General features: G+C 34.2%; 1 protein-coding gene across 21 annotated transcripts in view; it reads right to left on the bottom strand.

Moving 5' to 3' along the window:
• Positions 1-14,867, bottom strand: part of Sox5 (SRY-box transcription factor 5) — a 921,295-nt gene that overhangs the window by 107,044 nt on the left and 799,384 nt on the right. For all 21 annotated transcript variants that reach the window (XM_063238388.1, XM_063238384.1, XM_063238383.1 and 18 more), the window contains one exon: positions 552-637. In XM_063238388.1, the coding sequence (XP_063094458.1) occupies positions 552-637 (86 nt within the window). The remainder of the gene's footprint in view (positions 1-551; positions 638-14,867) is intronic.

The following is a 14,867-nucleotide window of genomic DNA, read 5'->3' on the forward strand; positions in this document are numbered from 1 at the left end:
CTCTTGAGCATGGCTCAGGCAGGTGTTATTTCAAATAGTCGGTTCGTGAATCGAATACATTTGATAAAATTATTGTCTTTACATTTCATATTATATTCTGTATAAATTAATTTAAGGTGAAATTTTGGGTCATCTCATATTTAAATAATTGAAGCAGGAAGTGGTTGAATATGATTTCTATTAAGTTGCCTTGGCCCATAATTGTGTTTGTAATTCTTTTACTGTTTTGTTTTTCTCATCGTTGTTCTTTTTACCTTGATAGGGATTGTTCTATGGTATATAAGTGATCATAACAAAACTATAGCTCATTCTTAAATCACCCTGGGCAATAAAAAATTCAAGCTATAGTGCATGAGACATGTCTAAAATGTAAAGAATCAAAATCTCAATGTTTGGTTGAGGATTAGTATCAATAAATTTAAAAATAAAAGAGTGTTGTGTTGTAAAATACCACTAGTCAGTTTGATTTTGCATGAACACGGTAATGGCAGTAATCGCTGTTTTCCGTATTTACTTAACCTTTGTCTCTTCTGCATGGTTTCCTGACTTACCTGCAGTTGGAGTGGGCCTAAGCCTGGTGTTGCTGCGGCAGCAGCTGCCATGGTAGTTGGGATCAGCTGAACAGGGTAAGGGTCACCTAAGTAAGAGAATAATAGAGGCGTCAGCACCTTTTATCTACTCTCCACCTGCAAATTAAACTCATGCATTCACTCTTTCCAAAAGCCTTCTTTTGTGTGCCTTGCTGAGGCCTAATGAAAAGCTCTATTGTGCAGCCTTTTACTAACACTCTTTTCACAATTCTGGCTGAGAGAGGAATGTGAATAAAAGGCACAAGCAATTAAGGCAGAAACCTCATCCTTTTTTCATGATGTATTTAGGAAAATGGAGGGAAAAGTGCACACTGATCAGAAGGCGTACTTTGTAAAACACACACACACACACACACACTCACATGCACACACACACCTGACAATCTTGATATAAGCATAGCAAATTCTTGGCAAATGTTCGGTGTTATTATAAAAGGAACTTAACTAAACTTACTTTCATTTTAACAAACTAAGCACCAAAGATTTCTGCCAAGTAGCTTATCTTTTGAATGTTATGTTAGTGATTCGATTCAAATAACGCCTGTAATATTTTCAGGACAACTTCATCGCAAAGAAAACATTTTATTTGTTTTTTTTAGGTTGTATAAAATATTGATACCCTTTTAATTCCTGAGATAAATGTTTATGAATTATGTTTTGAAGATAATAGAAGGTAACTTCTTTCTTACCTAAAAAGTCATTAATTAAAAATTAAGTGTTTTATTATATGATCAAAAATAGATATGTAAAGATTATTTTTCATGTTTTTGATGCAAATTCAGTTTTTTTATGAGATACATTTTACACAGATGCTAATGTCACAATAACTAACAATATGTGTATTACTCATTTGAAATATGATCATTGCAATTAATGAACAGTAACAAATGTTAAACTTTTTAAAGTAAACATATTTTAAAATATCTAAGTCATGAAAAAAAAATGCTGAATGTTATGAGTTTAAAAATGTAATGTGTCTGTTCATAGATTCACTTAAAAATTTTACTAAGGACCTGCTATGTGTCAAGCACTGCCCTTGGCACTGAATCTTGATCTGGAGAAGAAGACTAACATATAGGTGTTGATTTACTGGACATTTAATTCAGCTGAAGCTTTGGGCTTCTGAAAACAACTTAGCAGTGTGTTCACAGTATTCTAGATATTAATATTTGTTAGCTTCCTTAATTTTAAGGTTTATTGGGATTTCTTGTTATAAATTAATATTTACTTCTATTGCTGTGTGTGCACATATGTTTCATACTATCATTCAAAGAGGATCCTCAAAATATATTTCAAGCTTCAAAGTGCCTTGTTCTAACTCACAATTATTGGGGAAAGAAGATAAAGAAATGTTTAGTAGGAAATATGACATCATTTAGACCAGAAAGCATATATTATTTTGGACTATAAATAGGGGCTCAAATCTGGTTGAGAGGTCAATGATACCTCAGGAAAAGATCTTGTAAATTGAGAATTGAATTAGGTGAAAGCTAAATAGGCAAAAACAGGAGGACAGAGTTTGGCACATGGAGAAAGAATTTTCATGAAGATTCAGAGTCAGAGGAAGATTTATATCAACGGCCATGTCCCTATTTTGCTGAGATGCAGAGAGCAGGTCAGGGAGTAGAAATGAGTGGGCCTAGGTCAGGTGGGGAAATTACGTGACTGACGATGTGTGATAATATAACAATAGTAAAGAGCACAAACCTTAGAACAACAGAAAGGAAAAAGGCTTGCCTGAGTAAGATCTCTTGAGTTGGAGTTTGGGAACCCTAGTCAACCACAAACATTTTGAACTAAACTTTAATAATAGGCTGGATTCAAGGTGATAACATTGGGATGGAAAGTGGTGGGGAGACCTGCTTAACATTTAATGGTAGAACTGAAAATGTTTAGTGGCTATTTACTTGGGAGAGTGAGAAAAGACTCAAGAGGGACTTGTGAGGTTTCCACTTAAATGACTGAAGACTGATACTGTTTCTTAGGTTTATAAAAACAGATGAGAAGGAGCGGAGATGCTGGGCTCTGCTTAGGGGTGAAAGGAGTTACAGGAGAAGGAGCAGAGATCTGTTTAAATTTGAAAATACTTTATAGGTGCTCAAACTGAGGTGTTCCTTACACACCGATAACCTGTTAGGATTTGTGGGGGGGAGTCTAATTTGGAGACAAATTCAAGAACAGTTAACATATTTCCAAAATTCAAAACTGTGAACCCAATTAAGCCATGGAGGAGTTAACCCTAGATTAACAATGTGGTCGAAGGGTTGGTCTGTGGATTAACATTTTCTGTCAGAGACTTATCTAGCAGGGAAGCATGAAAAGAAATGTAAATATTGTATTCAAGTGGTCACGTAGAAAAGAAATTATCAGAGAGAGAGGAATGAGGAGAAGGGAGAAGGAAGAGGGAGACAGAACATTTTTTTTTAAATGCTGGGTTTAGTAACCTGAAGGATATTGGTAATTTCAACAAGGAGGGAAGTATGAGGAAGCCTAGCCAGCGTGACTGTTCTCACAGATGATGATAAAAACTGGAGGCAAGAAGTATAGACTGTTGCTCTTCAAAGTAAGATTCTTGATGAACCATATTGACCTCACTTATCTAACACAGAAATTGCTGGAAATGTAAATTTCAGAATCTAGCCCACATCTACTGCACCCAACAGCCTCTCACATAAACCCACGGACGCCTAATTCCTGGTACTATGTCCCATGTAACTCCCTCCCTTTGAATGTGGGCGGGATCTAGTAACTGTCTTTTAATGTGCAGAATAAAGTAAACCTGATGAGATTTTACTTTTGAGATTAGGTTACAGAATGACTTACTCTGCCTTGTCTGCTTCTCGCTCCCCTACCGGAGCAAGCAGCTGGGTTGTATGTATGTTGCCTTCTGGAGAGGTCCACGTAACAGAACCGGGATGTCTCTGGCCAGTACCACGCAAGCACGCTTGCCAGGCACCATTGAAGAGACAGAGCCTGGAAGTGGGTGTTTCCAGACCAATGACCGAAAAGGAAGCCAGCACCTTGTGGCCGCTATGTGAATGATCCTGTGGCAGAGGACCCGGCAGGGCTATGTCCCAGGGGATGTTTATTCCTTCATGCCACTTCATGCAGGAAGTACATAACCTCTGAATAAGAATCTAAATTTAACAGGCTTCTCGGATGATTTGCATGTAGGTTAGCATTTGAGAACTGCTGGAATATAGAACTCCAAAGCAATGGAAGTGAAAGGTGGGTGACCAGTAAAACTTCTTACAAAGGCACATATGTTAAAGAATTATAGTTTCCTAATTTGTTAATGAGAAAGACACAGTAAATGGGCAAATGAAAGGAATAAGCATGATGTAGGAGAGAGAGGGAAAAATTATGTTACATGACAGGGCTTTGTTTACTATTTTGTGTTTTTAATTAATCTATAAAGCTATCATGTAAAAGAAAGTTTCAATCTTTAAAAGCTAAAATGTATTTATGCAAACTAGCTTAAATAGCAAATACTACTACATGATTATTAAAATCAACTATTTAAATGCTTTAAATGATTTGTATTCATTTGTATTCTTCATTTAATGAACATAATCTTAAAATTAACTAAAGCAAAACTGTAGCGGCTGTGGTGCTCTTCACAGTAATAACTCCTTTTATATAATTTACTTTCTCTGTTGTAAATTAATCAATTAATAAGCACTTATAACATCTACCACATGACGAGACCTCTGCTGGGTTGTATAGGAAACCAAAATGATATGATAAAGAAAATCTCTATCTTTATTCACTGCACATCTACCTTTGTTAATTAAGTGCTTATTTGTGTTGTATTGACCGTCAGTGAGGGTTATAGGAGTTAAGGGAGAAAGATTTTTATGCTTTAATCTTTAGAAAATATTTAAAGGTAAAAATAAGGAGGGGCTTGACCTTGAAGATTTTCAGGTAGAAGGCAAGGAAGAGACTCAAGGTGATACAAATGGATCAAAGCATGAATTTAACATTCTACAGGAATAAAGAGAGACATATTTTAGCAGGTGATAGAGTAAAGAAGAGGGAAGAGAGATGGAAAGAAGACAGTTCAGAAACTTTTCATACGCTAAGTTTTGAAGATATTTGAAAATGAAAAGGCAGTCTATAAACTTGAGTGGACAGGCTGGATAGCACAGTGGAGAACACTTGCCTCGCATGAGTTCAGTCCTAGGTCTTATCCCCAGTACATCAGGAAAAAAAGGGACAAAGAGAGAGACAGACTCGGTAATAAGTGGTCTTTTTTTCTTTTTCTTTTTGGTACCAGGAACCAAATTCACAACCTTACACTTGCCAGGCGGACACTGTGCCACTGAGCCAAATCCCCAGCTACCTAGTAAGCAGTCTTAAAGATAATTTGCACATCCATCGCAGGAACTCAGGACTTACTTCTAAATTTGGATTGGTAAGAAACACAGGAGAAAATGTTCTGGGCACTTTTGTATTATTATTATCTAATTATTAATAATACTACATATACATTTAAAGCATATTGATGCATATGTAGAGTATCTTATAATATTTCTGGAACAAATATATTAAAATCTTTTTTTAATTTCCTAAATTTATGAATATATGTTGATGAAATATATATTAAAAAAATTTAAAATAAAATAAAATTTAAGTAAAATTTAAAAAAAATTTTTCTTTGGATATGTACATGTATATGTACATGTGTGTAAATGTATGTATACAACGTTTATACAGAGTACATAATTCTACAAGTATATTATATGTTCAACTAGTTCACTCCTTCAAATCAATATATTGAAGTCCCAACCCTTAGCATCACAGAATATGACTATGCTTGGAGACAGGCCTTTAAGTATGTAAGCAGGTAAAATGAAGTCATATTGGTGGTCATTAGTAAAACATGACTATTGTTCATATAAGCAAACAAGATGGAGACACAAATAACACAAACGCTCGGAAGACCAGAACATAGCCATCTATAGGCTGGAGAGAGGGGACATGTACAAAACAACCATACCCACATCTGATCTCACATTTTTAACTCCCAGAACTGTGAGAAAAATATCTGTTTGAATTACCTAGTCTGTGATGCTTTTTGTGGCAACCTTAACAAACTCATGCAGTAGTCACAGGCAATTATAAATCTTTGTATTGATGTTTCAGTGAATCAGAGACAACTAAAATACTAGTGCCAGGAATTAGAGAGACTATATATATATATATATATATATACACTCATATATGTATAATCCTATACGTTTCCCAAATTATAAATATATATAACCATAAAGAACAACAAATATGAAAAGGCTTGTGTCTAAGGAACCCATTTCTTCACCCAACACACAAGCACATATATCTTTGAAAGCCTGTCTACCTTGCGACTAATCATTTAAGCCCAGAATATTCAGAACTCATTTAGCTGAAATATGACCCCAGTTCTGAAATAAATACACATTTTTAAAAAACTGATATTTCTCAATCTGTCTAATTCTTAATAAAGCAAGTATGAAATACATTTCATGAACATTTAATTTTGAAGAGAAACAGAATCTGTAAGACTTCATGAAGAAGGTCAGAGTACTTCTTAATGGCAAAGGAGAAATTCAGAAGCTGCTGGGAAAAAAGGATCTTTTATTGAAATAAATGCTGTCATTTATTCATGCCATCCTTCAATGAATGGTTCTAAGAAAATATTACAACAGGTTTACTTTGTAAATACCTCATGAGGTACTAGGTTAGTAAAAATCAGAGAATGGAAAATTCTGACTTTTAAAGTTCAATCATGTAAGTTATTCAAATTGACTTTCAGTTATTCGGAGTAATTTTTTTTCATTCCTTCCTAGGTTTTAACCATTTGAACAGTTTTTCCCTAAGCCTTTCCAAATTAATTTGCTTCTCATTTCAAGGCCAGACATGGAAAATTCTAGTTCAAAACTAAAATTTTTCAAAATGTTAAAAAACTATACTAAGGCATGTGAACTGTTTTCAGAACAGGTTTACAGTATCTGTTGGTAAAAATAATATAACTAAGCATGTTAATCAATACACAGTAATTAATATTTAGATATTAATTATTTCTAACCATGTTATAAACCATTGGTTTCTATGCTATATTAGGGCAAATAAAACAATTTTTCCTACAGGGTTATTTACACTGAGACAAACTATGAAAAGCAGGTATAAGTGTTAACTAGATTCAAGGACTCATACTTTATCATCCACTAAACAAAGGTTCTGGAAAGTTCTATAGCACTTAATTTAGTAAAATGCAGGCATTCATTTCTTTACTGGTCTTTCATGTTGCTTTGTTTTTGTTTGTTTCCTTGACAAAATTCCCTATGTGTGGATAAATACAAAAATTAAAACTTGCACACTGTCACACACACTCTTCCCTGAAGAAATTTCTAATCAAATGAAGGAGTTAATCAAGGAAATCATCATAAGGATCCTATGAGCAAAGTAGAAAAGCATTTTTATTCTGAAAACATCAAGGAAAGATCAGCTTGGGAACAGATTAGATAGTCAAGGAAGACTAAAGTGTCACTAAAAGGTAGCCACTTTCACTATCAAATTATATTCTGCAACTTTTTTCTTGTCCTCTGTCTGAGAGTCATACAGTAAACTCCCTCCTTCAGTGGACTCCTACCAATCATCTTCTCAGGTGAGTACTGGAAACATCCTACTCTTAATACTCATTTCCAGGTAAAGGGAGTTCTGCAGAAGTCTATGGCAAAAGGAGTCTCAGGGACACTGAATGGAAGTTTGGAAAGAAACTGCTTCCCTTCATTCACACGTCTTTCTTTCATCTCATGGGCAAAATGATTTAGAGGCGTCTGGCTTAGGAGCAGCTCTCTGATGTTCATGGGTCAGTGTTGCCGATGACCATTATCTTACTCTAGTCCTTTTTATTCAGGGATACTTACATTACTCCTGGTGTATATGATGTGGAAAGCACGTAGCAAGAAGTTAGAACTCACAATTTAGAGTCTTGTGTATGATTTTAAAAGTAATGTTGAGTTAGTGAAAAACATTACGTAGGAAAGTGACATAGTCTGATTTGTGTTTATGCTATATCAAATTTGTGGCAAATGATAGATCAACTGGAAGAAAGAGAGATTTGATACAAAGGGACATGTTAAAAATTATTGCAGTGTGTCAAGGAAGAAATGATAATAGCCTGAACTAATCACAATAGGAGAGGCAAGATCAGCTTCGGGAGATAATTTGATAATCAGTCAGGTGAGAAAAAAGAGATACAGGAAAAATATGAGAAGGAAAGAAAACAAAACGTAGTTTGATCTTTTGTCTTATTTTGGAATATGTTTTATGAAAGAAAAACAATTTAATTGTTCCAAACTCACTTGCATTTGCAATTAATTATTTTCCCAATAATTTGAAATACAGGCGGCTAATATTTATTGACTTCTAGAACTGTTAAAATATTTTACATATATATGTTTATGTATATATATATATAAAATCAAAACTACATGTCTACATATAATATATGGGTATATACAATCTCATTTAATCCTCACTACAGTAATTTTTAAGATGCTCAGAAATCTCTCACAATTAATAAGTAGTACAGTTATTAATATGGAAATTACAAAGGAATAAAAGAAGCCTTTGCCTTCATGACACTTTTCATTATAATATAAGACATATCCACTTAGAAAGTGAGCTGGCTTTCGTGGTATGTGCCCATAACGCCAGCACTTTGGGAGGCTGAGATGGGAGAATCACATGTTTGATCCCAGCACAGGCAACTTAGTGACTTAGTGACTCTGTCTCAAAAAAATTTTTTTAAATAAAAAGGGATTGAGGATGTACCTCTACGTGAAGGCCCTGCATTTAATCCCCAGTGCTACATACATGCATACATACATAGATAGATACATACATACATAGATGGACAATGAGATGAATCACAGCTAAACAGCTAGAGCCCAATGATAAAAGAAGTAGTGTTATGGTTTGGATGTAGTGTGATATGTCCACCAAAGATTGCTATGTGGCTTTCCCATTTTGAGGTAATGTATTAAGTGCCCGGGTGATTGTTTAGAAGCTATGCTTTTGAGATATGAGCAGAATTGGATGAGGTCAACCCTCATTATAGATTATTGATGGTATGATGAGATGGAGAGAAATATATGCTCATGAACACTGACATTCTCCTGTCATATGATTCCCCATGCCACTTTAGGTCTGAACCACCAGACGTGGCTTCAGGATATTGGACCTGTAGAATCATCATTAAAATAAAACTCTTTTCTATGTAATTTACAGAGTCTGTGATAGTGTTTTATTAGTAATATAAATGGACTAATACAGTAACAATCACCAGAGAAAGGAAGAATTTATACAGTGTAATCTGGAATCATTTGGAGAAAGAATCCAAGGAAGGGCTTGACTTGAGTTGGGCCTTTATTAAATAATAACTAGAAAAGACAAACGAAACCTAAACTGTAATGCCTGGATAGCCAATGAATTTTGTTAAATCAATTAATGAATGAGCTAAAAAGAAATGCAATGCCTTTGGGAACCAGCCTGCAGTTGTACCCATACATAGTTGCAAGAAATATGTAGAAGGTTGATTAGTCGTCTGTCTATTAAGGACATCAGATACATCAAGGTAAGAGATTTGTACATTTTTCTTAAATCCTATCCTAAAAATTACTTAACTTTAAAGACTCCTCTAATACCCCTATCTATTTTTTCTCCTCATTTAAATTCTTAGAAACTAATCTTCAATGACAATGTTGAATCATTCTCCTATGCCTTAGTTCAGTCCAAATACCTCTTCGGAAGTAATTTATATATTTACTAATAACCTCTGAACTGTCAAATTTTAATGAGCATCTTTCTGCAGCAGCTGATTCTGTTAATGATTCACTCCTCTAGTTACATTTATACTCTCTTGGCTGTTTCTAAAATATGCTCTGCTGGGTCTCCTTACCTTGTCCATGGTTACTGCTATTTCTGAAATACGGTGCTCTACCTTTCTTATGTATCACTTAAATATTGATATTGCTTCTGATTTAACCTTTGATACTTAGCTTTTCTCATTCTATTTATCTTATCTCAATGATTCTATCTAATCTCATGGTTCAGCAACCACACACAAATCAATATATTCCAATTCAGTGACTCCAGGTTAGACCTCTGTCACTGTTCTTTGAACAATCCTCCCATAAGAAGCTCAGATTTCTTTGCATGGGTAAAATATGTCATTTTTCTACCAAAACCTTCTCTACTCCTGGTATTTCCATCTCACTTGGTTACACCCAGTTACAAGTATCTTTGGTTTCTCTCTTTCTCTTTCACTCTCTGCTAACAATAAATCACTAATATCTGTTCCTTTTAACATTCAGGCCTTTATCTCTCTCTATTACAAGAGCCTCCTAATCTGTCTCCCAGACTCCAATCCTCTGCAAAAGAAATTCACTCTCTATTGAGTTTCCAGTGACATTCATTACAGGCATTCAATAAATATTCTTCTGCTGTATTTAAAATGTAATATATATTTATTGATTACACACTGAGTTGGGGCTGAAAAATACACCAGTGAACAAGAAAAGCACAGCCTCACTGGAGGGAGGGAAGGAATGGGCACTAGAAGGAGGGATGCACACAGGACCTCGACCCTGGGAAAGGTGTGTCACTTCTTTCAGCTCAGAAAATGTATACAATATTTCCTTGAATTGGTCTCGTGTCCTCAAATGATCCACTTGTGATTGCTTTCTAATAGATCACTCTCCACACAAAATTGTTTAGAGATTCATGTATACCCTGTACTATTTGACTTTCTAGAATTTTTTTAAAACTAGGCAGGTTTTTTTCCTGCATGGTATGTTCTTTTTGAAGCTCTTCTCCCCGTACCATACCCTTTCTTCAATTGATTATATATCAAATTATTAGGATTTAACTTATGGTTTCCCCAGCCCCTAAACAAGAACCCTTTCCTGATGTTTCTACTGCTTCTAGATCTAAATGAATTCCTTTTCCAAAAACTTCTCTTAAAATGTTATGTATATATATTTATCACATTAAATCATTTATATAACATTGTCTTAGACCTTTTGAGCTTCCATAACAAGATAAACTGGGTACCTGTGTTATCCAGTAGTTCTGGACACCAGAAACTCTAAAATCAAAGTGCTAATAGATTTCACGTCTGGAAAATACCCATTTCTTGATTCATTGATGGTGCCTTCTTGCTAAGTCTGCACATGTTGGAATGGGAAGGTCTTCCCTGGTGTGTGTCTCTGGCTGTCTCTGTCTCTGTCTCCTTCCTTCCCTCCCTCCCCCCTTTCTTTGTTTTCTTTCTTTCTTTCTTTCTTTCTTTCTTTCTTTCTTTCTTTCTTTCTTTCTCTCTTTCTTCCTTCCTTCTTTCCCTTCCTTCCCCCTCTACCCCATCTTAGTTGTTACCCTCATGACTTAAGCATTCCCAAATGGACTTCTAATAGCAACACCTTGGTTATTAGGAACTTCCAACGTAAGTATTTTGGCAGAGACAGAAATACTCTGACCACAGCAATCCCATTTCCCCATCTAGACTGCTCAAGACTCACAGTCAGACACTGTGTCTTATTCACCTCTGACCTCCAGTTCTTAGTCTTGTATAATACTAACACACTTTTGGTTAAGATGCTTTTTAGACAGAATAATAAAGGAAAATTTTGTTTAATTAAAAATTAACCAATATCTAATACACAAGAGAGCCCTGGGATTATCAATATTTCAAGGTACAACAGAAGAAACGGACTATAAGAAAATAATTACACAAGTAACAGACTAGCTTTCTTGTGCAGGGTTTAATTCAAACAAACACAACTTTCAGCTATAGGTTATAAAAGGAATTGCCAGGGATTTAGCTCAGCTACATAAGTGCCTGTCTGGCAACCACAAGGTTGTGAGTTCAATCCCTAGTACAAAAAAAAAAAAAGAGGGAAGAGGCCTAGAAATTGTAGCTTACGGGAATTAGAATCCAGAGAAAGTAGCTAAGAATAAACACCCTCTTATAACACATTTTCATACAACAAACATATTTTCTATTCTGTAATAATTTTAGTTGTAAATTTTGATTTTAAAAGTAGCTCATAGCCCATTAAATCTTAAAAGCAGATAATATGCATATCTGTGGCAAATATGATTTCTATTCATGAACATAATCTGTTAACATGATGTTATTAAAGCAACTGACCATGATAGAGGAATCTACTAGAAAAGATTTTTGTACAAAGAAGTGAAAAAATATCTTTTGTCATCATGACTCATTTATATCATTTTAGGCTTTCAAAAATCTAAACAATTTGAAAATTCCCCGCTCAAAGCAATAAGCACAGCTACATTCTCTACTTCATTGTAAACAGATTTATGACAATTCTCCTGAACTGTCTTGTGGAACTCATCTTACGGATATGGTATAGATCAAGCGTTTTTATAGATGCAGAAAATCTGTGAATTTGCAAGAACAATATAATATGACTTTAACATTTGAGTCTTTTTAATGCAGGTTTTTAATATTCTGTATTAACTTGCATGGAATGGTAAGTAAGGAATATAAATGCTTTATGTGAATTTTATTTGAGGAAGTAAAAGTAATAAATTAGTTCTTGTTTGACTGTACAACTGTTTTAAAAGAAGATGTTCTGAGGTAATTGTTAGTTCTTAACTGCTCTGTCACAGGCTAATATTTTTTCAATAAGAGATTTCTTAAATAAAATATATTATGATGACTTTTTAATGTGGCATAGCAAGTGAAAACTTTATCCTATTTAATAGCTAGCTGGATGGCTGGTTTAGAAAGAGATTAATTTATGAACTCTTTAAGAAATACCTCTCAGAATGGGAAGACCTTTCTACATACAAAAGATACAGACATTTTTTCTTCATCTCTTAGCCCATGAATTGGAGAGTTTTAATATCAATGAAAATTTCTGGATTAATTATCAATGAAATCTCAGTATCCCTGAAAAGATAACAGTGGATCTAAGACACTTTTCTTTCCATCTATGCTTGAGAATTTCCAGTAAGGCATCATTTAAACTATGAAACAAAAACTCATTTGAAATTGCTCCAAGAGAATCAGTAATTAAGAAAGTACTTCTACATCCAGATCTGTGTTACAATATTATGTTTATATTTTTCCTGTGTAAATTATGGGGAAATGAACAGTGCAAAAAAAAACCACATCAAAATAATTTAAGCATTAAGAAGTAGGAATATGGAAGGACTACTACTATGGAAAGCTACTCTAGACTAAACCATAAGCTTTTCTTTAATCATCAGTATAAGGATTCAATTTTTGATACTCCTTACAGCCACTCCACTTTTCTATCAGGACTTCTGATATACCCCCTGCTGCCTGGAGTCTAGGAAGCTTCTCAAACTACTGCAATAGTAAGCCTATGGGACAAACTTTTGGAATAATTCTTTGGGATAGAGGTTTTAAATAAGATAGATTTAAACCCTTGGAAACTAAGAAAAAATGTAGAACCCCACTCTACAATGGGAACAAACAATGCAAATATCTTGAAAGGTCAGAAATATTGTGTCTTAGAATACATCAACTCCTAAAATCCCTTTCACTGTGATAGATTCCAAATTTTCAAATAGTATTATACAGTTAAGACTGTGCTACACTTCCATAATGATTTATGTTCTTTAGAAATGTCTGCACTTATCCAATTTTAATCTTACAATCTCCTTGTGAAGTAGGTCGCATAGACATTATTGTGGCTACCTGAAAGTGAAAAGCTGAGCACAGAGAGAAAAGTGCGTGTCAAAAACACAGAATGGCATGAGCTGGCACTGTGACTATCAAGGTCTTCCTATCTCTTTGTCTAATTGTTTTCTGACAAAATTTATTAAAGTCAGAAAATTAATAGTTTCCCACTATAAAACTGCTTGATGCTTATTCATATCTAATCTTGGAACAATTTTTAAAGTGTAAAACCCTCCATTTACAACTCAGAGCACATTTACAAATAAGAAGCAGTCTTTCTGACTACAAAAGTTTAAAGATGAATGTACAAACTGAAATAAAATATTATATACTAAGTATGAAACTAGCTACATGAAGCAAATAAATGAATATGAAAATAGTCATTGTAGCACAGTTAAAAGTGTAAATGTTGTAGGAAAACTTACAGGTTCATTAGTGGGGTCTAAAAATTAAAATATAGTGACGGCAACTTACTAATATGATGCAAGAAAACTTAGACATGTTGTATGGAGAAAGAAATATGTCCACGATTTTTATGAATGCATAACATGTATAAGTACACAATATATATGTACATAATATATAATGTACATAATATATATGTATAGTGTATGTCACTACATATACTATATGTCTACCAGTTATAAATATATATATGTAACTGTAATGTATATCAGTTCTATGTATGTAATTGTGTAATGTATATCAGTTCTGGAAAAATACACACAAAATCATTCACAGTAATTATGTTTTGAATGTGGGGTTATAAGAGTAAACAAGTTTTGGTAAGCAATTTTCAATTTGTTTTTTATACCTTTGTATGAGTTGAGGCATGTGCAATTAATAATTGCTATCTTTAATATGTTAAAAAAGTGAAAGGTATTGTAATTTGACTATATAAAAAGGATTACAAGAAGTTTTAAATGTGGCTCCTAGAAAACAAAGCCATGATAGGTTAGTGGGGACATGATACCTTTTCAAAGGCTACTATAGCCTTTCCTGCCTTTTCTCTTTCCAGTGGTGGGGATGGGAATGTGGTAGTTGGAAAAGCTATCCAAGAGCATAAGATGCCATCCACAATTTATGGGAGGCAGTGTAACAAACAGGAGAACCAGTTGGGGTTGTGTTATCTTGGAGGTAACACACATGAGCAATATTTGAACTACTACATGAAAAAATATAATACATCTATCATGTTTAAGCTAGCATTATTTTGGCCTTTTACAGCAATTGAATTAGTATCCAAATTAGTGCATTATCTCATTCTACATGATATTCCAAGACCATGACTTTTCTGTCATTGTGGAAACTATGTATCTACTAGAGTTTGAAGCAAAATACTAGCTAAGATTCTATATTATATATTTTTCTGCTTCCACACTTTCCAATGAATCACACAACAGAATCACACAACATTCACTTTCCATTTGAGATATCTGCAATGATGGGCTTACTGAGATTTCTATTGCCAGTATCAAAACAGCTATATTTATTTTTTTAAAAATAAGCTTATTCTTTAGCTTGATGAGCTTAGTTGGTGTGAGTCTACCACTGAGATGAGT

This window comes from Cavia porcellus, unplaced genomic scaffold (assembly GCF_034190915.1).
Source record: "Cavia porcellus strain 051 isolate PalLab524CR breed Dunkin Hartley unplaced genomic scaffold, mCavPor4.1 scaffold_27, whole genome shotgun sequence".
NCBI classification, from domain to species: Eukaryota; Metazoa; Chordata; class Mammalia; order Rodentia; family Caviidae; genus Cavia; species Cavia porcellus.